Source organism: Oncorhynchus clarkii, chromosome 6, assembly GCF_045791955.1.
Source record: "Oncorhynchus clarkii lewisi isolate Uvic-CL-2024 chromosome 6, UVic_Ocla_1.0, whole genome shotgun sequence".
Classification (NCBI taxonomy): domain Eukaryota; kingdom Metazoa; phylum Chordata; class Actinopteri; order Salmoniformes; family Salmonidae; genus Oncorhynchus; species Oncorhynchus clarkii.
This window is the reverse complement of record NC_092152.1, coordinates 72,080,015-72,104,502: the sequence shown is the minus strand read 5'-3', so window position 1 is coordinate 72,104,502 and position 24,488 is coordinate 72,080,015. Positions and strand designations below refer to the sequence as shown.

The 24,488-nt window shown below is 43.4% G+C and overlaps 1 protein-coding gene across 1 annotated transcript in view; it reads right to left on the bottom strand.

Moving 5' to 3' along the window:
• LOC139411570 (ras-related protein R-Ras2) overlaps positions 1 to 24,250 on the bottom strand; it is a 49,969-nt gene extending 25,719 nt beyond the window's left edge. Inside the window, exon 1 of the mRNA XM_071158104.1 lies at positions 23,840 to 24,250. Coding sequence (XP_071014205.1) covers positions 23,840 to 23,941 — 102 coding nt within the window. The 5' untranslated portion in view covers positions 23,942 to 24,250. The remainder of the gene's footprint in view (positions 1 to 23,839) is intronic.
• Positions 24,251 to 24,488: the final 238 nt, after the last annotated feature.

Here is a 24,488-nt window from a genome sequence, read left to right as displayed (position 1 = left end):
CATTCTCGTTCATTTGTGTTTATTGAGACAAACTGGTGCCGAGTACATATTAGGAGCCATAACCAGTGATCCGGTCTCTCTTAGCAGCCACAGAACAGCAGCTGAGCCTCCCACTAGTCCCCACTGCCATTTCTTTCTACCTACCCCTTGAAAACTGATTACAGATCAGCTCTCCATATCCCATCTGGAACCTTAACCATTAACCTAAACCACAAGATAGGCCCGGGACCAGTTGTTAAGGGCATAATGAGGCCACACGCCTGCTCACCCACTGTCATCAGCACAGATGGGGAGTCATTCATGCTGCACTCCTCACCTGTTGAGAGGGTTGTTCCCTTCCCTTCCCTTCCCTTCCCTTCCCTTCCCTCCTCTCTCCCCCTGTTGGACAGCAGGTGCCCAGCAGTAATGAGTCAGTCTCAGCTCAGCCTCAGCTCAGCCTCAGCTGTCTGCAGACAGCCAGCAGCCTGCCCAGACAGTGCCAACTGTCAGCCAGCCCAGAACCTGCCTAAGCCTAGCCAAGGCCCCAGGGTAGGGCAGCCAGTGATGGGACGTCCCAGAACCAGGCTCTCAGTGACACACCATTAGTCTGCCTGACCGTCCCCATTCCCCTAGGAACAGACTCAGGGGTTTTAGTCCCAGGAGTGGACAGACACGTTCTAACAGACAAGCCTTTGGTTTGGTCAGCTAGCAGCAAATCAAATTGTATTTGTCACATACACATGGTTAGCAGATGTTAATGCAAGTGTAGCGAAATGCTTGTGCTTCTAGTTCCGACAATGCAGTAAAAACCAACGAGTAATCTAACCTAACAATTCACAACAACTACCTTATACACACAAGTGTAAAGGGATGAAGAATATGTACATAAAGATATATGAATGAGTGATGGTACAGAACGGCATAGGCAAGATGCAGTAGATGGTATCGAGTACAGTATATACATATGAGATGAGTAATGTAGGGTATGTAAACATTATATTAAGTGCCATTGTTTAAAGTGGCTAGTGATACATGTTTTACATCAATTTTTCCAACATTAAAGTGGCTGGAGTTGAGTCAGTATGTTGGCAGCAGCCACTCAATGTTAGTGGTGGCTGTTTAACAGTCTGATGGCCTTGAGATAGAAGCTGAACAGGCAGTGGCTTGGGTGGTTGTGTCCTTGATGATCTTTATGGCCTTCCTGTGACATCGGGTGGTGTAGGTGTCCTGGAGGGCAGGTAGTTTGCCCCGGTGATGCGTTGTGCAGACCTCACTACCCTCTGGAGAGCCTTACGGTTGTGGGTGGAGCAGTTGCCGTACCAGGGGGTGATACAGCCCGACAGGATGCTCTCGATTGTGCATCTGTAAAGGTTTGTGAGTGCTTTTGGTGACAAGCCAAATTTCTTCAGCCTCCTGAGGTTCTCATTACTTCCGGCGCCGACAGAGATGGCCGCCTCACTTCGCGTTCCTAGGAAACTATGCAGTATTTTGTTTTTTTTGTTATTTTTGTTATTTCTTACATTGGTACCCCAGGTAATCTTAGGTTTTAATACATACAGTCGGGAGGAACTACTGAATATAAGCGGTAACGTCAACTCACCATCATTACGACCAGGAATACAACTTTCCCGAAGCGGATACTGTGTTTTGCCCACCACCTAGGACAATGGATCGGATTCCAGCTGGCGAACCAAAACAACGACGCCGTAAAAGGGGCAGACGAAGTAGTCTTCTGGTCAGGCTCCGGAGACGGGCACATCGCACACCGCTCCCGAGCATACAAATGTCCAGTTCAGTCTCTTGACAACAAGGTTGATGAAATCCGAGCAAGGGTAGCATTCCAGAGAGACATCAGAGACTGTAAAGTTCTTTGCTTCACGGAAACATGGCTCACTCGAGACACGCTATCGGAGTCGGTACAGCCAGCTGGTTTCTTCACGCATCGCGCCGACAGAAACAAGAAGAGGGGCGTATGCCTTATGATTAACGAGACGTGGTGTGATCATAACAACATACAGGAACTCAAGTCCTTCTGTTCACCTGTCTTAGAATTCCTCACAATCAAATGTCGACCGCATTATCTACCAAGGGAATTCTCTTCGATTATAATCACAGCCACATATATTCCCCCCCAAGCAGACACATCGATGGCCCTGAACAAACTTTATTTGACTATATGTAAACTGGAAACCACATATCCTGAGGCTGCATTCATTGTAGCTGGGGATTTTAACAAGGCTAATCTGAAAACAAGACTCCTTAAATTCTATCAGCATATCGATTGTGCTACCAGGGCTGGTAAAACCCTGGATCATTGTTATTCTAACTTCCGCGACGCATATAAGGCCCTCCCCGCCCTCCTTTCAGAAAAGCTGACCACGACTCCATTTTGTTGCTCCCAGCCTATAGACAGAGACTAAAACAGGAAACTCCCGCGCTCAGGTCTGTTCAACGCTGGTTCAACCAATCTGATTCCACGCTTCAAGATTGCTTCGATCACGTGGATTTGGGATATGTTCCGCATTGAGTCAAACAACAACATTGATGACTACGCTGATTCGGTGAGCGGGTTTATTAGTAAGTGCATCGGCGATGTCGTACCCACAGCAACTATTAAAACATTCCCAAACCAGAAACTGTGGATTGATGGCAGCATTCGCGCGAAACTGAAAGCACGAACCACTGCTTTTAACCAGGGCAAGGTGACCGGAAACATGACCGAATACAAACAGTGTAGCTATTCCCTCTGCAAGGCAATCAAACAAGCTAAGCATCGGTATAGAGACAAAGTAGAGTTGCAATTCAACGGCTCAATCACAGATTACAAAAAGAAAACCAGCCCCGTCGCGGACCAGGATGTCTTGCTCCCAGACAGACTAAACAACTTCTTTGCTCGCTTTGAGGACAATACAGTGCCACTGACACGGCCCGCTACCAAAACCTGCGGGCTCTCCTTCACTGCAGCCGACGTGAGCAAAACAATTAAACGTGTTAACCCTCGCAAGGCTGCAGGCCCAGACGGCATCCCCAGCCGCGTCCTCAGAGCATGCGCAGACCAGCTGGCTGGTGTTTACGGACATATTCAATCAATCCTTATCCCAGTCTGCTGTTCCCACATGCTTCAAGAGGGCCACCATTGTTCCTGTTCCCAAGACAGCTAAGGTAACTGAGCTAAACGACTACCGCCCCGTAGCACTCACTTCCGTCATCATGAAGTGCTTTGAGAGTCTAGTCAGATCGGAGATTCATATAACAACAAGATGACTATGGGAAAATGCCATGCTGTGAAGCTCCTCACTTCTCTAGCTCTACACAGACATTGATTTTATAACACCCACATGGGAAACAGACTGTAGAGAGGCACGGTGAAATCCCTCTCTGTACAATGTCTAGATGGGAAATAACAGTGATGCAGGAGTGACATGGCACTCTCTCTACAATACCCACAGTGAAAAATAACTTCTATAGACACATGATAATGAGGGACAAATGGCGCATGGATTCTGCAAAACAATACCAAAACAAATTGACTAAGGAGTATCCTCTGTGCCTAGTATAAAAGCCTTTTAGTCAGATTGGCTGCATGGGGTTGAGAGATATGGGGGCATGAGCTTCACAGCATGGCATTTCGCCATAGATATCTTGTTGTTATATGAATCTTCGATGTGAGGAATGATACGGTCACAGTGAAACAGCAGTGGAATGAATAGAGAAGGAGATTATCAAAGACAACACGTGCAGCTTCGCAAATACCCACACTTCTCTTCTCTCTGTCAGTATCTCTCACCTGGGTGACAGGCAGCCAGGAGGGACCAACAGCCTGAGATGATCTGTGATTCAGACAGGAGGTGCATTTGACAAGCCTAACTCGATGTGATAAGCAAACTATTAATAATTCAATTAACAGACTGCACAAGAGTCGGGAAGAGGACTGTCTGGAGTGAGGAATGATTTGAGTAAACACAGGTTTAGATTTGAGTCAAATTGCAGTGTTGGGCTGGAGGGAGTATGTTTCAGCATGCTCTGCAGTATTGCCTCTGACACTGCAGCATACATTACATTAGTTCTCAACAGCACACATAAAGCAAGCAAACATCAGAAGGAATGCTAGGAATTCCTCCTATTGTGATCAGTGAGTATCATGATTAGCCATGTCTACATTTGTTCAGATAGGGACCGATCCAATTATTGTTTTGACGATTGCTGTGCCTTTTTAATGCCCGTTTGGGATTGTATCTTTCCGTAATGCAAACCGTTACTCATATACTGGGGGACCAAACTAAACAACCCTACATCAAGGCTCTAGCATCTTTTATTTTTTAAACAACAAAGAGACCTTGATCCAGTGAATTCCTGAAACAGTCATTATGCCTAATCCACAGTGACATTGTCCCAGAGAGACTGCTGTACTCAGAGGTTGGGGAGAGAAAATGAAATCAAAACAAACAGGAGGGATAATAGAATCTGTGGGTTCTTCTCCTTTAACTGCCACTGCTAACTGCCACTGCTGTTTGTTGTTGGAGCCATCCGTTACACGATGACTCCAGGCCACAGTTGTCTCAGACACTCAGAAACACAGTCAGTCATGAATAGGGTGCCATTTGGGACCCAGATCAGATCTATCCAAATCAAACAAACAGAACCAGTATAACGTGCTGTGGTGAGATCAGGGACCAGACTGACTGGAATGCTGTGGTACTGTTGACACAAGGCATTTTAGGCAGATCGGATCATGATTTTGCAAGATGATAGTCAAATGTTATGGCAACAATAGCCTGTGGCTAGTATGGACAACTATGGCCTCTACGGACAGATTTGAGAAGAAAACAAAAGCCATGTCTAATTTAATGTTTCTCAAAACCAACCCACTCAGGGCATCCCCACTGAGCGCAAATTAAACACGTCAATATATCATATAACTATGACTAAATTAATTTTTTTTTATTTATTTATTTTTATTTTACCTTTATTTAACTAGGCAAGTCAGTTAAGAACAAATTCTTATTTTCAATGACGGCCTAGGAACAGTGGGTTAACTGCCTGTTCAGGGGCAGAACGACAGATTTGTACCTTGTCAGCTCGGGTCGTTTGAACTTGCAACCTTCCGGTTACTAGTCCAACGCTCTAACCACTAGGCTACCTTGCCGCCCCGGCTGCAATAGCTGCAGTATAGCAAACCAAACAGCCTGGCAGATCTGACACAAATGTATGTTGAGAGTAAATAAAAGGGAGAGACAGATAGGGAGACAGACAGACAAATATTTTATGTTCTAACAGATCAAGAGAGGGGGGGGGGGGGGGGGGTGAGACCAATTGCCTCTCTCTGGATCAGGCAGAAGCCAAGGGCTCTTGGAGTCTCAAGGCCGACTGACAGCCATCCACGTCATACCATAGAGTCTAGACCAGGGATGGGCAACTCTAGTCCTCGGAGGACTGATTGATGTCACACTTTTGCCCCAACCCCAGCTAACACACCCAGTTCCAATAATCAACTAATCATCATCTTCAGACTACAACGCAATTAGTTTAAATCAGCTGTGTTTTCTAGGGAAGGGGGAAAAGTGTGACACAACTCCGGCCCCCGGAAAATGAGGTAAGAGAAGGGAGGTAAGGCAATAAATAGGCCATGGTTGCGAAGTAATTACAATATACCAATTAAACACTGGAGTGATAGATGTGCAGAAGATGAATGTGCAAGTAGAGATACTGGGGTGCAAAGGAGAAAGATAAATAAATAAATACAGTATGGGGATGAGGTAGTTGGATGGGCTATTTACAGATGGGCTACGTACAGGTGCAGTGATCTGTGAGCTGCTCTGTCAGCTGGTGCTTAAAGCTAGTGAGGGAGATATGAGTCTCCAGCTTCAGGATTTTTGCAGTTCTTTCCAGTCATTGGCAGCATATAACTGAAAGGAAAGGTGGCTGAAGGAGGATTCCCAAACTTTTTATAGTCCCGTACCCCTTCAAACATTCCTGCAGCTGTGACCTCCTCTAGCACCATGGTCAGCGGACTCTCAAATGTTGTTTTTTGGCATCATTGTAAGCCTGCCACACACACACACACACGATACATATATTAAACATAAGAATGAGTTTGAGTTTTTGTCACAACCCGGCTCGTGGGAAGTAACAAAGAACTCTTACAGGACCAAGGCACAAAAAATAACAATCAATAATTTTGCTCTTTATTTAAGCATCTTACATATAAAACCTTATTTGTTCATCAAAAATTGTGACTAACTCACCACAGGTTAATGAGAAGGGTGTGCTTGAAAGGATACACAGAACTCTGCAATGTTGGGTTGTATTTAAGTATAAATCTTAAATAATTTTCCACACACAGTCTGCGCCTGTATTTAGTTTTCATGCTAGTGAGGGCCGAGAATCCACTCTCACGTAGGTACAAGGTTGCATAGGACATCAGTGTCTTAACAGTGCAATTTGCCAGGGCAGGATACTCTGAGCGCAGCCCAATCCAGAAATCTGGCAGCGGCTCCTGATTAAATTCAATTTTCACAGAACCGCTTGTTGCAATTTCGATGAGGCTCTCTTGTTCAGGATTCGGTAAGTGGACTGGAGGCAGGGCATGAAAGGGATAACGAATCCAGTTGTTTGTGTCATCTGTTTCAGGAAAGTTACCTGCGTAATTGCGCACCCAATTCACTTAGGTGCTTCGCTATATCACATTTGACATTGTTCGTAAGCTTGAGTTCATTTGCCCACAAAAAAATCAAACAATGATGGAATGACCTGTGTGTTGTCCTTGTTAATGCAGAGAGAGAAGAGCTCCAACTTCTTAATCATTGTCTCAATTTTATCCTGCACATTGAATATAGTTGCGGAGAGTCCCTGTAATCCTAGATTCAGATCATTCAGGCGAGAAAAACATCACCCAGATAGGCCAGCGGTGTGAGAAACCAGTCATCATGCAAGCGGTCAGACAAGTGAAAATTATAGTCAGTAAAGAAAACTTGAAGATCGTCTCTCAATTTAAAAAAACGTGTCAATACTTTTCCCGTTGATAACCAGCGCACTTCTGTATGTTGTAAAATCGTTACATGGTCGCTGCCCATATCATTGCAGAGTGTAGAAAATACACGAGAGTTCAGGGGCCTTACTTTAACAAAGGTAACCATTTTCACTGTACTGTCCAAAACGTCTTTCAAGCTGTCAGGCATTTCCTTGCCAGCAAGAGCCTCTCGGTGGATGCTGCAGTGTACCCAAGTGGTGTAGGGAACAACTGCTTGCACGCGCGTTACCACTCCACTAGGTCTCCCTGTCATGGCTTTTGCGCCATCAGTACAGATACAGGCATGAGCAGCCGCTATATTCGGCTATAAATATAAATGGACTGTTTAAAAATGTGAATCACATTTTATTTGGCGTAGCCCCAGTTTGGGAATACCTGCTCTAGATAGCTAATGTCCCAGGAGGGGTTGCTGCTGAGAAATCATTTTAAACCAATTCCTGTCTGGGGAAGTGCTGTGTCACATACACCCACAGCCTCACCATGTCATATACTGAACAAAAATATAAAAACGTAACATGCAACAATTACAGTTCATTTAAGGAAATCAGTCAATTGAAATCAATTCATTAGGACCTAATCTATGGATTTCACATGACTGGGCAGGGGTGCACCCATGGGTGGGCCTGGGAGGGCTTAGGCCCACCCACTGGGGAGCCAGGCCCAGCCAATCAGAATGAGTTTTTCATCATTAAAGGGCTTTATTACTGACAGAAATCCTCCTCAGTTTCATCCAATGTCCGGGTGGCTGGTCTCAGACGATCCAGCAGGTGAAGAAGCCGGATTTGTAGGTCCTGGGCTGAAGTGGTTACATGTGGTCTGTGGTTGTGAGGCCCTTTGGATGTACTGACAAATTTTCTAAAATTACGTTGGAGGCGGCTTATGGTAGAGAAATTGACATTCAATTCTCTGGCATCAGGTTTGATGGACATTCCTGCAGTCAGCATGCCAATTTTACGCTCCCTCCAAACTTGAGACATCTGTGACATTGTAGCATCTGTGGCACTGCACATTTTAGAGTGGCCTTTTATTGTCATCAGCACAAGGTGAATCTGTGTAATGATCGTGCTGTTTAAATCAGCTACTTGATTTACCACACCTGTCAAGTGGATGGATTATCTTGCCAAGGGAGAAATGCTCTCTAACAGGGATGTAAACAAATTTGTGCACCAAAATTGAGAGAAATAAGCTTTTTGTGTGTATGGAACATTTCTGGGATCTTTTATTTCAGCTCATGAAACATGGAACCAACACTCTACATACTGCATTGATATTTGTGTTCAGTATAGATCATGGGGTAGACAACCCTGGTCCTGGAGGACCACAGGAACTTCATGTATTTGAAAACTAGGTGTGTTGAATTTAGGCACTGAACTGTTTAATTAGCTCAATTGGTCAGGTTGTCTTGCCGTACATGCGGGACTACAAGAACAGGGCTGTCTACCCCTGTCATAGATGATAGAGGTCTGAGAGGGGCCCATGCCTCCATATCTTATGTGAACAGTCAACCAAGTCAAAGCTCAATATGTGAGAAGGTTACAGTTACAGACCAAAGTTCACACAAGCAGATTGTGTTAAAGATGATGTGACACACATTACTTTTCCTCTTGTCACTCTTTGATATTCCCTGTTTCAATGTGACTCTATGGATCGGGCCAAATGAGAGGAAACTAGTAAGCATAAGCGACAGATCCTCCAGCAGATGTCATTTGTGTGAGCTTGGAGATGGGAGGCATATGTTCCCTGTGTCCGTGCAGACCATGAACATTTACACAGCCCCAGGCCAGGCAGCCGTATTCTAATCTGTTCCTGTTCATGGTGGGAAGTGATTATCTGAACAGAAACACATGCACTCTCTGGATCCTCTCCCCTGCTGTCCCTGAGAACATAGAGAATCACAGTCACTGTATGCTAAACCCACAGATGAACTGGAAATAGTGTTTTACTGTGACTGCATGAAAAAGGGGATAGAAATAGAATCTGAATTTTACCCGAATAAATTCACTGGCTTAGTGGAAACAACAACTCTTATCCTCTGCAAGGTGAGAGGTAGAATCTTTTTGACTAACTGTCACCCCAGTCTCATTTTCGTGTGTGTGTGTGTGTGTGTGTGTGTGTGTGTGTGTGTGTGTGTGTGTGTGTGTCAGCTCATGCTCTGCCAGACATGGTTTCTACAAGCAGTTGATTCAGGTAAACAGGATACCTAAAGTAGAGGCAGGGCCTTTGAAAAGCCACAGGAGTAAATACATGCCCTGATGTGAGACCAAAGGGGAGAGAGAGAGAGACAGAGAGAGAGAGAGGAGGCCCTGTGGTGAATCGAGGGGGAGGGGTAAACACATACCTACTGCTTTTCTCTAACCATCACTTGTTTCCCTCAACACCTGTCTATCATCTCATCTCCTCCATGAATAGCGATGACCATGTTAGAGCAACAACAAAAACCCTTTGCTGTGGCACTCAAGTATAGTGAAACTCAACTATGACCATACATTATCAACATTAATATCCATAAAATATCCAGTAATAACACAGTAGTAAGCTCTCTGATTGGTGGTAGCACTTCTACATGGGGGGGGGGGGGGCAATCAGTGTCACCGACCCCCCCCCGTCTCTAGTCTGTCTGTCTAAGACTCAGGGTCAATTAGACACTGATAATAGTCGTGATGAGAAGACTTGCCTTCAGTGGAAGCCTTCTGTAATGCAGTTTATTCACTAGGAGCCAATGGAAAGGCCTGCCCTCAGTGAACGTGGACCACACCACCCACTAGAGGCATTCACGGGTCACGGGTCCATCCCAACCTGAATCCCGAGACCCTAACCTGAATACCCGAGACCCGACCAGGTCCAAAGTTCAAATTTTTCCCTCGGGTGGGTCCTGTTTGATTGTCAGTGGGTCTCAGGTCTATGTAACTACAGCTGATAGACCAGAGTCCACCAGACCACTGCTTTGCATAGGCTATAGTATATTTGTTTTACGCTAATAAAGGTGAATTTCTTAACTTATAGAAGGCCTAGCCAACATTTAAAGACGTATTTGTTAACCAGAAGAGCAATTTGGCAAATTTTTTTGTCACTCAGTTCCAATCGGGTCTGGTCTAGACCCGGACCTGTTAGGGTACGATTGTCCTCGGGTCTGTTCTGGTCTGAACCCGAGAAGATCTCTCCTACCCACTGCATGCAGATGGGCGGGGGTGTCCTGTCCATTCAAATCCCAGTCCCATTATTATTTATCTTTACATTTTTGTCATTTAGCAGACTTACAGACTTAAAATTAATGCATTAATCTTAACCCTAAAATCACCAACAGAGGTCAAAAATGTAATCTATTTTCTATACTAGTGGTGCATGGCTAAGCTGAAAATGTGGACTCAATAGTAACATTTGTGATAAAAGCACCAATTTTGGCACAGGTGTAGATGTATGTACCCTGAAAAGATATACAGTGCATTTGGAAAGCATTTGGAAAGTATTCAGACTCCTTGACTTTTTCCACATTTTGTTACATTACAGCCTTATTCTAAATTGTATTAAATCCTATTTTTGCTCATCAATATACACACAATGCACCATTATGACAAAGCAATAACAGTTTATTTTTGCAAATGTATAAAATAACAAAACTGAAATGTCACATTTACATAAATATTCAGACCCTTTACTCAGTACTTTGTTGAAGCACCCTGGGCTGTGCTTACAGCCTCAAGTCTTGTTGGGTATGACTCTACAAGCTTGGCACACCTGTATTTGGTGGAATTTCTACCATTCTTTCTGCAGATCCTCTTCAGCTCTGTCAGGTTTGATGGGGAGCGTCGCTGCACAGCTATTTTCAGGTCTCTCCAGAGATGTTAGATCGGGTTCAAGTCCGGGCTCTGTCTGGGTCACTCAAGGACATTCAGAGACTTGTCCCAAAGACACTCCTGCATTGTCTTGGCTGTGTGCTTAGGGGCGTTGTCCTGTTGGAAGGTGAACATTTGCCCCTGTCTGAGCGCTCTGGAACAGGTTTTCATCAAGGATCTCGCTGTACTTTGTTCTGTACATCTCTCCTTCGATCCTGTCTAGTCTCCCAGTCCCTGCTGCTGAAAAACATCCCCAAATGATGCTGCCACCACCATGCTTCACCGTAGAGATGTTGCCAGGTTTCCTCCAGATGTGACACTTGGCATTCAGGCCAAAGAGTTCAATCTTCGTTTTACCAAAGAATCGTGTTTCTCATGTTCTGAGAGTACTTTAGGTGTCTTTTGGCAAACTTCAAGCGGGCTGTCATGTGCCTTTTACTGAGGAGTGGCTTCCGTCTTGCCACTTTACCATAAAGGCCTGATTGGTGGAGTGCTGCAGAGATGGGAGAACCTTCCAGAAGGACAACCATCTCCACAGAGGAACTCTGGAGTTCTGTCAGAGTGACCATCGGTTCTTGGCCAACTTCCTGACCAAGGCCTTTCTCCCCCTATTGCTCAGTTTGGCCAGGCGGCCAGCTCTAGAAGATTCTTGGTGGTTCCAAACTTCTTCCATTTAAGAATTATGGAGGCCACTGTGTTCTTGGGGACCTTCAATGCTGCAGAAATGTTTTGGTGCCCTGCACCAGATCTATGCCGACACAATTTTGTCTCGGAGCTCTACGGACAGTTCGTTCATCGTCATGGCTTGGATTTTGCTCTGACATGTACTGTCAACTGTGGGACCTTATATAGACAGGTGTGTGCCATTCCAAATCATGTCCAATCAATTGAATTTACCACAGGTGGACTCAAATTATGTTGCAGAAACATCTCAAGGATGATCAATGGAAACAGGATGCACTGGAGTTCAATTTCGAGTCTCATAGCAAAGGGTCTGAATACTTATGTAAATAAGGTGTTTCTAAAAAACAGTTTTCGCTTTGTCATTATGGGGTATTGTGTGTAGATTGATGAGGGAAAAAATTATTAAATCAATTTTAGAATAAGGCTGTAACGTAACAAAATGTGGAAAAGGTCAAGGGGTCTGAATACTTTCCGAATGCACTGTAGATATGAGGCCACCGCAGATGTGGTCCCTGGGGGGGTGTGGCAGCCAGTAAAATGAATAAATAAACATTTAATTTCATTTAGACAATGTCTCTATACCAAGTTGAGAGTCATCTTTCAGATGCAATTGGAAATGTGTTTATAGCCCACAGCGTTCCAAAGTTAGACCTAAACATCTGATGACACCGGTGACCATATCGCCTACATCTCCCATCTCGGTGGCTATCTTAGGTCATACCGGTATGTCAGATTACCAGTCACATTCTGTTAAGGTCCCCAAAGCACACACATCCCTGGGTCACTCGTCTTTTCAGTTCGCTGCAGCTAGCGACTGGAAAGAGCTGCAACAAAACACTCAAACTGGACAGTTTTATCTCAACATCTTCGTTCAAAGACTCAATCATGGAAACTCTTACTGACAGTTGTGGCTGCTTTGTGTGATGTATTGTTGTATCTACCTTCTTCTACCTTCGGGGCAGCAGATAGCCTAGTGGTTAGAGCGTTGGACTTGTAACTGAAAGGTTGCAAGATCGAATCCCTAAGCTGACAAGCTAAAAATCTGTCGTTCTGGTCCTGAACAAGGCAGTTAACCCACTGTTCCTAGGCCGTCATTGAAAATAAGAATTTGTTCTTAACTTCTTGGATATAGGGGGCGCTATTTTAATTTTTGGATGAAAAACGTTCCCGTTGTAAACAAGATATTTTGTCATGAAAAGATGCTCGACTATGCATATAATTGACAGCTTTGGAAAGAAAACACTCTGACGTTTCCAAAACTGCAAAGATATTGTCTGTGAGTGCCACAGAACTGATGCTACAGGCGAAACCAAGATTAAATTTCAAAAAGGAAGTGCCCAGATTTTGAAGGCGCTGTGTTCCAATGTCTCCTTATATGGCTGTGAATGGGCCACGAATGAGCTTACACTTTCTGTCGTTTCCCCAAGGTGTCTGCAGCATTGTGACGTATTTGTAGGCATGTCATTGGAAGATTGACCATAAGACACTACATTTACCAGGTGGTCGCTTGGTGTCCTCCGTCGCAATTATTGCGTAATCTCCAGCTGCAGTACTTTTCCGTTTGCTACTGAGGAGAAACCCAACTGCCACGAATGATTTATCATCGAATAGATATGTGAAAAACACCTTGAGGATTGATTCTAAACAACGTTTGCCATGTTTCTGTCGATATTATGGAGTTAATTTGGAAAAAAGTTTGGCGTTGTAATGACTGAATTTTCTGTTTTTTTTCTTAGCCAAACGTGATGAACAAAACGGAACGATTTCTCCTACACAAATAATATTTTTGGAAAAAATGAACATTTGCTATCTAACTGAGAGTCTCGTCATTGAAAACCTCCGAAGTTCTTCAAAGGTAAATTATTTTATTTGAATGCCTTTCTTGTTTTTGTGAAAATGTTGCCTGCTGAATGCTAGGCTTAATGCTATGCTAGCTATCAATACTCTTACACAAGAGTATTGCTTGTGTAGCTATGGTTGAAAATAATATTTTGAAAATCTGAGATGACAGTGTTGTTAACAAAAGGCTAAGCTTGTGAGTGAACATATTTCTTTCATTTCATTTGCGATTTTCATGAATAGTTAACGTTGCGTTATGGAAATGAGCTTGAGGCTATGATTACGCTCCCGGATACGAGATTGCTCGACGCTAGAGGTTAACTGACTTGCCTAGTTAAATAAAGGTCAAATAAAACGAATTCTTGCCCTTTGTGCTGTTGTCTGTTCCCAACAACGTTTCACAGAAACACAACACTTTGAATGGAAAGAAATGTGTTAAAATATATGCTTATTTTGGGGCATTTAAACCATTTACTTGTGTTAGAAAAGGTAAATAAAATAAGAGGTGTTACTGTTTGACAGAAAGTGTAATTTTTCCATAATTTCCAATTGTGTAAAAAATTACCCCTTTTGGTGCTTTTAGGGGTCGAAATATAGAGCTAGACGAGACAACCACATATCACAGTCATGGCAAGTACATTTTCCCTCAATAAAGTAGTTATCAGCAAAGTCCGTGCTAGTCGACACCCCTGCCCAGGGAGTGAGAATTGGCACTATGCCAGGTTCTGGTCTGTTACCCAGGCAACAAAGAAGTGGTCCTCCATAAACTTTTTAAAAGAGCAGTCAGAGTTGATCTCCTGCCTTATTCTTTACCACAGGGACCACGGACAGTGAGTTTATCATTGATCAGATCTTATTGAAATGTACTATGTTATGATCAGCATTAATATGTAATAGAGGTTAATCGGAACGGCCGATTAATTAGGGCCGATTTCAAGTTTTCATAACAATCGGAAATCGTGATTTTATTTATATATAAACATTACACCTTTATTTAATCTTTATTTAACTAGGCAAGTCAGTTAAGAACACATTCTTATTTTCAATGACGGCCTAGGAACGGTGGGTTAACTGCCTCGTTCAGGGGCAGAACGACAGATTTTCACCTTGTCAGCTCGGGGGATCCAATTTTGCAACCTTACAGTTAACTAGTCCAACGCAATAACGACCTGCCTCTCTCTCGTTGCACTCCACAAGGAGACTGCCTGTTACGCGAATGCAGTAAGCCAAGGTAAGTTGCTAGCTAGCATTAAACTCATCTTATAAAAAACAATCAATCAATCATAATCACTAGTTAACTACACATGGTTGATGATATTACTAGATATTATCTAGCGTGTCCTGCGTTGCATATAATCTGACTGAGCATACAAGCATACAAGTATCTAAGTATCTGACTGAGTGGAGGTAGGCAGAAGCAGGCCCGTAAACATTCATTCAAACAGCACTTTCGTGTGTTTTGCCAGCAGCTCTGCGTTGTGCGTCAAGCATTGCGCTGTTTATGACTTCAAGCCTATCAACTCCCGAGATGAGGCTGGTGTAACTGAAGTGAAATGGCTAGCTAGTTAGCACGCGTTAATAGCGTTTCAAACGTCACTCACTCGGAGCCTTGGAGTGGTTGTTTCCCTTGCTCTGCATGGGTAACGCTGCTTCGAGGTTGGCTGTTGTCGTTGTGTTCCTGGTTCGAGCCCAGTGAGTGAGGAGAGGGACGGAAGCTATACTGTTACACTGGCAATACTAAAGTGCCTATAAGAACAAAGGTTAATGAAATACAAAATGTTATATAGGGAAATAGTCCTATAATTCCTATAATAACTACAACTTAAAACTTCTTACCTGGGAATATTGAAGACTCATGTTAAAAGGAACCACCAGCTTTCATATGTTCTCATGTTCTGAGCAAGGAACTTAAACGTTAGCTTTCTTACATAGCACATATTGCACTTTTACTTTCTTCTCCAACACTGTGTTGTTGCATTATTTAAACCAAATTGAACATGTTTCATTATTTATTTGAGGCTAAATTGATTTTATTGATGTATTATATTAAGTTAAAATAAGTGTTCATTCAGTATTGTTGTAATTGTCATTATTACAAATAAATGTAAAAAAATAATAATAATAAAAAATCTGCCGATTAATCGCTATCGGCTTTTTTGGTCCTTCAATAAATCGGTATCGGCGTTTAAAAAAAATCATAATCGGTCGACCTCTACTATGTAACCATGTTCTGCCTATTGAGGTACAAATGTTAGATGTTTGGACAGAAAACAAAGATAGTAGAGAAACCTGACTCCACCCAGTCTAATGATACATCTATAATAAACCTGATCTTTGCTCAGAATAACATCACATCAGTCTCTGGGTACACAGATACCAACTGCAAGACCTGCTGAATGGATTTTATTGTGATTAGATCCCCATAGGGTTTCTATTCAAACTCAATCTAATATCAAGTTACAGACTGGTATTACATCATTCCTTATCCTTTAGGGCAGGGTTCCCAAATAGGCGGACCGCGGGCCAAATTCGGACGATTTTATTTGCCCCCCCCCCCCCTAAGTTCTGAGCAAAGAATAAATACATTACTGTAAAATCACCAGGAATTCAGCTCAAAGTGATTTTAAATCATTTATTATGATGTTCCGGCCCCCCAACCCTCCACTCAAGAAAACAATAGGCCCACGGCTGAATCTAATTGGGAACCCCTGCTTTAGGGTAAGAGACCAGCACTGACCAAAATAATTTCAACGTTATCTCTTAACCCTTGAGTCTAAGCCTTTAAGAACTAAACATGATTACAATGTTGCGCAAACATTGTGCTGCATCATGCACTCAAAACTATCATACAAATACATTCATAGGAATGTGTATGGTCATTATAACATGTTCATCAAATTAGAACATTTAGGTTAGAGGGAAATGTATGAATTTTCTCTACCTCTGACAACACCCATATGGAATTGGAAAATTACTTCTACAGGACTTTTTTGCAATGTAAGCAGGAGAGTTGTTGTTTAAGTAGCTCAGAATGAAGTGCTGTGAAAATGACTTCCCTGCTATGAGCGCAGACTGGTTCACTTCACAGGAACGCTCAGTCAATGAGCCAGCTCTGTGAGAAATCAACAGGTGACCCTCCTGGAGAACAAAACCAACAATGTTCCCTCATCACCCACCTTGGCAGCACTACCAAACACCCACACACAGCTAAATGTGTGGGGTTACCAACTCCCTCAAAGGAAATGAAAAACCAGCTCAAAACAAAATGTATCAGTGGTATATGGTATGTGATGTATCACCAAGCTAGATAGAATGCTACAACACTGACTATGTCCAAAAATAGTTTTAAAGTGTGCTGGTCATGGCAGTTTCCACACAACCTGGTACTCAGCCACCTTGTCCTGGGTGTGTGGGAATGCACACCCCCATCACCACTGCTGCAAACAAACACTTTACTTGGCCCGCTGCGTCTATTTCAGAGAAATGTGCATGAAACAATCCCCCAACCCCCATCACACACACACACACCTTGCCTGCAAATGCCCAGGAAAGAACACCCACATGCTTAATCTGTATTTATTCAATTAGAACCCAGAGCAGCAGCATTTCTCCTAAATGACCTCATCTCAGTAATCAAAACCATGCTCAGAATGAGACAGAGAGAGAGGGGGTAGAGAGAGGAGAGAGGGGGTAGAGGGAGAGAGAGGGGAGAGAGAGGAGAGAGGGGGTAGAGAGGGGAGAGAGAGGGGTTAGAGAGAGGAGAGAGAGGGGAGAGAGAGGAGAGAGGGGGTAGAGAGGGGAGAGAGAGGGGGTAGAGAGAGCAAAAAAGAAAGAGAGCACTTAAGTACTCACTGTTTAGGTGTCTTTAACCTCTGATCATATTGGTCTGTATCTAATCCTTCATGACTCTATCAGGCTGGACACTGTGCTCTCCCACTGAATCACACAGCAGGGAGTCAACTCCAGCAGAAATGAAAGAGAGTCAGTGATAAGGACTAATATTAGATGTTTATTAGATGTTAGATGTTTCGTATTGCGTCAGATAACAACATTGACGAATACGCTGATTCGGTGTGCGAGTTCATTAGAACGTGCGTTGAATATGTCGTTCCCATAGCAACGATTAAAACATTCCCTAACCAGAAACCGTGGATTGATGGCAGCATTCGTGTGAAACTGAAAGCGCGAACCACTGCTTTTAATCAGGGCAAGGTGTCTGGTAACATGACCGAATACAAACAGTGCAGCTATTCCCTCCGCAAGGCTATCAAACAAGCTAAGCGCCAGTACAGAGACAAAGTAGAATCTCAATTCAACGGCTCAGACACAAGAGGCATGTGGCAGGGTCTACAGTCAATCACGGACTACAGGAAGAAACCCAGCCCAGTCACGGACCAGGATGTCTTGCTCCCAGGCAGACTAAATAACTTTTTTGCCCGCTTTGAGGACAATACAGTGCCACTGACACGGCCTGCAACGAAAACATGCGGTCTCTCCTTCACTGCAGCCGAGGTGAGTAAGACATTTAAACGTGTTAACCCTCGCAAGGCTGCAGGCCCAGATGGCATCCCCAGCCGCGCCCTCAGAGCATGCGCAGACCAGCTGGCCGGTGTGTTTACGGACATATTCAATCAATCCCTATACCAGTCTGCTGTTCCCACATGCTTCAAGAGGGCCACCATTGTTCCTGTTCCCAAGAAAGCTAAGGTAACTGAGCTAAATGACTACCGCCCCGTAGCACTCACATCCGTCATCATGAAGTGCTTTGAGAGACTAGTCAAGGACCATATCACCTCCACCCTACCTGACACCCTAGACCCACTCCAATTTGCTTACCGCCCAAATAGGTCCACAGACGATGCAATCTCAACCACACTGCACACTGCCCTAACCCATCTGGACAAGAGGAATACCTATGTGAGAATGCTGTTCATCGACTACAGCTCGGCATTCAACACCATAGTACCCTCCAAGCTCGTCATCAAGCTCGAGACCCTGGGTCTCGACCCCGCCCTGTGCAACTGGGTACTGGACTTCCTGACGGGCCGCCCCCAGGTGGTGAGGGTAGGCAACAACATCTCCTCCCCGCTGATCCTCAACACTGGGGCCCCACAAGGTTGCGTTCTGAGCCCTCTCCTGTACTCCCTGTTCACCCACGACTGCGTGGCCACGCACGCCTCCAACTCAATCATCAAGTTTGCGGACGACACAACAGTGGTAGGCTTGATTACCAACAACGATGAGACGGCCTACAGGGAGGAGGTGAGGGCCCTCGGAGTGTGGTGTCAGGAAAACAACCTCACACTCAACGTCAACAAAACTAAGGAGATGATTGTGGACTTCAGGAAACAGCAGAGGGAACACCCCCCTATCCACATCGATGGAACAGTAGTGGAGAGGGTAGCAAGTTTTAAGTTCCTCGGCATACACATCACAGACTGAATTGGACTGAATTGGTCCACTCACACAGACAGCATCGTGAAGAAGGCGCAGCAGCGCCTCTTCAACCTCAGGAGGCTGAAGAAATTCGGCTTGTCACCAAAAGCACTCACAAACTTCTACAGATGCACAATCGAGAGCATCCTGGCGGGCTGTATCACCGCCTGGTATGGCAACTGCACCGCCCTCAACCGTAAGGCTCTCCAGAGGGTAGTGAGGTCTGCACAACGCATCACCGGGGGCAAACTACCTGCCCTCCAGGACACCTACACCACCCGATGTCATAGGAAGGCCATAAAGATCATCAAGGACATCAACCACCCGAGCCACTGCCTGTTCACCCCGCTATCATCCAGAAGGCGAGGTCAGTACAGGTGCATCAAAGCTGGGACCGAGAGACTGAAAAACAGCTTCTATCTCAAGGCCATCAGACTGTTAAACAGCCACCACTAACACTGAGTGGCTGCTGCCAACACACTGACACTGACTCAACTCCAGCCACTTTAATAATGGGAATTGATGGGAAATGATGTAAATATATCACTAGCCACTTTAAACAATGCTACCTTATATAAATGTTACTTACCCTACATTATTCATCTCATACGCATACGTATATACTGTACTCTATATCATCGACGGTATCCTTATGTAATACATGTATCACTAGCCACTTTATACTATACTATGCCACTTTGTTTACATACTCATCTCATTTGTACATACTGTACCCGATACCATCTACTGTATCTTGCCTATGCTGCTCTGTACCATCACTCATTCATATATCCTTATGTACATATTCTTTATCCCCTTACACTGTGTACAAGACAGTAGTTTTGGAATTGTTAGTTAGATTACTTGTTATTACTGCATTGTCGGAACTAGAAGCACAAGCATTTCGCTACACTCGCATTAACATCTGCTAACCATGTGTATGTGACAAATAAAATTTGATTTGATTTGATTTGATATTAGCAGCTGTGTGTTCATGCAACACCATGCTTTACTCCTCTGTCATCCAGTCTGGCGAGAAGATAGCATTTCACTCCCACAGGTGCCATGGTTGCTAATGATAACTTCCACAAAGGAACCATAGCAGAAATGTTGTTCATACCATCGGTCAAACAAATGAGTGACATTAGATATGGGATCAAATGGCTTGAACCCCACCACCCCACATTGAGTCATGTTTTCCATCTGTTGAATAACACTCTGTGTTATAAAACTTTTGTCAGATGACTCAATGTTATGTCACCTTTCTGCCATTCTACTCATTGGCTTGGCTTGGCTGTATTCTTACTTCAACTACTCCCAGTGGTGATGACCTGCCTGCCCTGTCACTCTGTTATTGTAGAGTGACATCATCCTCCCTGCACTGTAAAAGGACCCTCACTTCAGCCATTGTGTGACTAGTCTAGTATACACTACAACGGTTTCAGTAACTAGGTTTCCATCCAATTGCCGACAGATTTTCATGAGAGTATTCTAAAATACAGTGGTGTGTTTCCACCAAATGGACTTGTTTGAGATAAAATCAGTGCGTGACGACGTAATGCACGCTTAAGTTTTCATGTGCCAAATAGAAATCTGAACTTCAATGTTTCCATCACATTTTCAACTCTACCTATAGTTTTGTCACAAAAAACTCTTGCATTAAATACAAAATGTGTCTACTCTGGTCTTGACATGTGCACTCTATCCAACAGCTCACAGTGTGGGTAGACTGTGCAGGGAGGCTAGTCTATATGATGAGATTATTATGGATAAGAGCAAGAATGTTTGTATTTGTCAAAATGGCAGTCAAGCATCGATCACCAGAATAAGACCCTTGAGATTTATTGGAAAGGAGCATCAAGATCATTGTGCACTTTCACCACCCTGAGAAGTTCATAACTTATTTCATCTGTAGCCTAATAAACTGCATATTTGTGCATAAAGGTGTTTTCACCTCCATTTCTCACATTATTCATTTTGCCGACAGAAAAAGATCCCACCAAGTCGAATGAACTATTGATCTGTCGACATCTATAAAATTGTACCGAAACTTCCTGTTTCCATCACAGCTGTCGTGATTTTTTTTTATAAGGTATGACATTACTCGCATAAAAACTGTGGATGGAAACATGGTTACTGAGCCAAGAAAGTTTTTGTTGTTGTTCATCCCACTCAAATTGGGCCAAGACAGTATGCTTAATAGGAGAGAGGCTTTACATTTCTCTATAGATTTGGATGTATCTCTGTAATCCCTTTACTGTAAAAAGGGTATCAGGTTTTTTTTCACCTGTAAATCTTATCCAATTCCATCAAGTGCACACTACCACACACAATCACACCCACAAGCCCAGCCAGTTAGGCAGGTTGCGTCTCATGTTTTCTTTTTCAAATCTAAGTGGTCCATAGAAAACGAACAGGAGTGGAGGGACTTCCTTTTCCAAAGGCGCTGATTCCGGCTGTTCCATGGTCATTAACCCAACATGACTCAGACAACACTCTGTCCCCCACCCCACACCTCCACAGATCTGGATGGGAAAGTCTGGACTCAACAGCCAGCTGCGAGGCTTTTCCCCTGGCAGCTGGCTTCTAGAAAACTCTAATAGGATGTAGGCGCTTTCCATGATGTCAACCTTCTACACATTACCAAATTCATTTTTCTTTACATCCACAGACATATACAAAATAAATAAGAAAAGGAATGCAGTCAACACACCAACTACATTTGACCAATATATATATATATATTTCAAGCCTTGCTTACATTTGTATACAATCACATAGATCTCTCTATTATGTGTGAGAATACTTTGGAAAATATTTCCAAAATTAAAATGACTTGGAGCTGATTTCCTGGGGTTTTTACAGTCCTTTATGTCCAACAAGCGGGCCACCAGTTGGGGAACCCTGCTATAGACTATGCATGCAGAGCATATAGGCCGTTTATACTGCACTCATTTCTCACAGATTTGACATACTGTATATATTGGGAATTCCTTTGCATGTCAAGGGACAAATAAGAGGTTGATGCTCATCTAAAAGATATGGTTGCACATTATTATGTTATACCGCTATTCACAATGAACACAGTTGTGGTATGGTTATTATAAAGAGGAATAAAGAGTGTTGATCAAGACTGGATTGGACATATTCTGAAATGCTAAATGCATACAAAAAAAATGGTCTTATTTCCCAAATTAATGTTCTTTAGTGAGTGCGGACTGACCTGCAAGTTTCAACTAAAGGCTCCAGAGGCACCGTTGCCATGACAAAGTAATCATCCAGAAAATATCTGTGAACTGGTGATCGCTGAGCTGCATACAGTCTTCTTCTACCTACCCTATATTCTACTCATCTTGTTAACAAACAACAATCTTGTTGCTTAAACAAAATGTAATAACCAGTCTATCATTATCTTGGTGTTACTGTCCTATCAGTATTATTAGTTACATATCACATGGTAATTAATCACATTACTGTCTCATTACACTGTAATAAGGCACTTGTACTGTGGTTTACTGTTTCCTATCCCTACTGGAACAAGTCAACAGTGCATATTTCCTTGTTTGGACCAAAACGCAAGTATTTGCTAAAAATACTAAAGGACTTTGAAGTGTTTATACAATACTTAGCCTACTGTTCCATTCCAAAGAAGAATAGGGTCAGAATGGCTGAACCGTGGTACAGTAATCTGATCTGACCAACAGCTTTCTGAAACCTTATTAGACCTTCAGATCACAACAAAATCCCCAAGCAGCACTTGCTGCTGACTGCCCCACTATTGTCTCAGTCACTTTAGACATGCAGCTGCCCGCCCCCAGTCGAGTCTCCTGGAATTAGGACCTGGCATTACAGACTCCTGAAGACACAAAGAGGATTCCAACGCTTGTCCACTCATTCTCAGTTACACTTTTATGAGCAGCTACACCAAGAAACTAACTGTGAATATAAAGGTTTTGATAGTGAAAGGGGAAAGACAAAGAGTTAAAAGTGTGGGCACCTATGGACAACACACTGTGTGTGTTGGAATGCCATTGACAAGACTATAAAGGACAACTGTGGCTGGGAAATGGCTGCTTGGGCCACTGGCTTTAACAACAACTGTCTTTAGCAGCAGCTGTCATTGCTCTGCAACTGTTTGAGCAACAAAAAGGATTGATCAAGATTCACACATGATATCAACGTTAGAGAAAGGCATGCATGCAGGGATATTCTCTGTAATGAATATGCTTACAGTTATGGATGTGTAGGAATTTCTTTATATCATAGTCTGATTCACTTAGATTTTTTGGATCCAAATGAATGTTAAGTCTGTTGGCTAAACCGTTATTAGGCTATTCAATAGGCATATTCATTGTCTGATAATGAACATTGTCCACATGAATAAAAATGGTAGGCAAGAGATTTGTCAATACTGCACCTAATTGGGTATGATGGAAAATACGTTCAATGTGAGTTTACATAGGGGTTTTGTTTCAGATTTATGTTTTCAAGTACAGCAGGCCCAGAAATGCTGAACGACGTGTTATATTGTAGCCAACAATTATAGACTGATGTATGTAACGCCGCAACGGGCAGGACGATCCTCCCAAATATAGCTCCAAAACAAGAGAGATGTTGACAACTCAACTTTGCAAATAAGTATTTTTAAATTTCGGTTGTACAGATTGTACAGGTAGCCGAATGTTATAATACTTAGGTTATACCGTTTTAAATCAGAGTTCAGCCTAAATCACAATTGTGAGACTATTTATTCCACAGTTACTTTCCATAGCCCAGCGAGATTACAATGCCAATTGACGTTATTCATTGTACTGACAAATATGCTTAAAGTAAAAATTGTATCCAACACAATTTCAAGTGTTTTTACAGAATATGTTCTGTGCTAAACAGGCCTCGGCGAATTTTTGCGAGAAGAAAATGAACTAAACCCCAGCATACACTTGTGGGATCCCCATTCGCAACACCTCAGCCAGCCTCCGTCCAGATTCCCAAACATTCCGTGCAAAGTGGCTGGAGAAACCGGCGACTATTTACTAACCTGGATAAATTGTATAGTTAGGGCTGACTTTCCGACACCACCACCTCCAACCACAACCAGTCGATACTTCTCCTGCACCGAGCCGTCCTTCCACCCTGCCATCGAGGACACACTTCTGCACTCGCCGCTGTCTGAACACCAGTAGTGAGGAGACACCCACTTTTCAGTGAAAGGCCTTCAGTTGAAAAATGGAACGAAGGAAAATCGCGAGGCTATTAGACTGAAATGATAACTGCGTCTACAATCTGTTCCAGACTAGAGGAATTAACAGTGCTGCTCACTGACCTACGGCCGACCGAGTCCATACGCCCTCAACAGCGTTGCTAACCACTGCGTTTTTAAGATGTGAAACGGTAATCAGTTAGTCCAATACAAATGTCCGTCGCTAGGGGCACTTTACTTCTCACGAGTAGCATCGACTAGAGGGGTATTTAAATATTACCATTGTAGAATACTCACTTTACGACCTATATTCCTGTCATGTAGGGCTTACCATTGCTTTCGTTATGTGCTGTGCCAATAAGAACATTTATAAGCATTCATTTTGGCCGTGCACAGACTATCCTCAGTAGGCTACAATTAGGTCATGCAGTGTTAATGTCCATGTTAATGTCATTAACAGTATCCACCATCCAGCCCACACATGGAT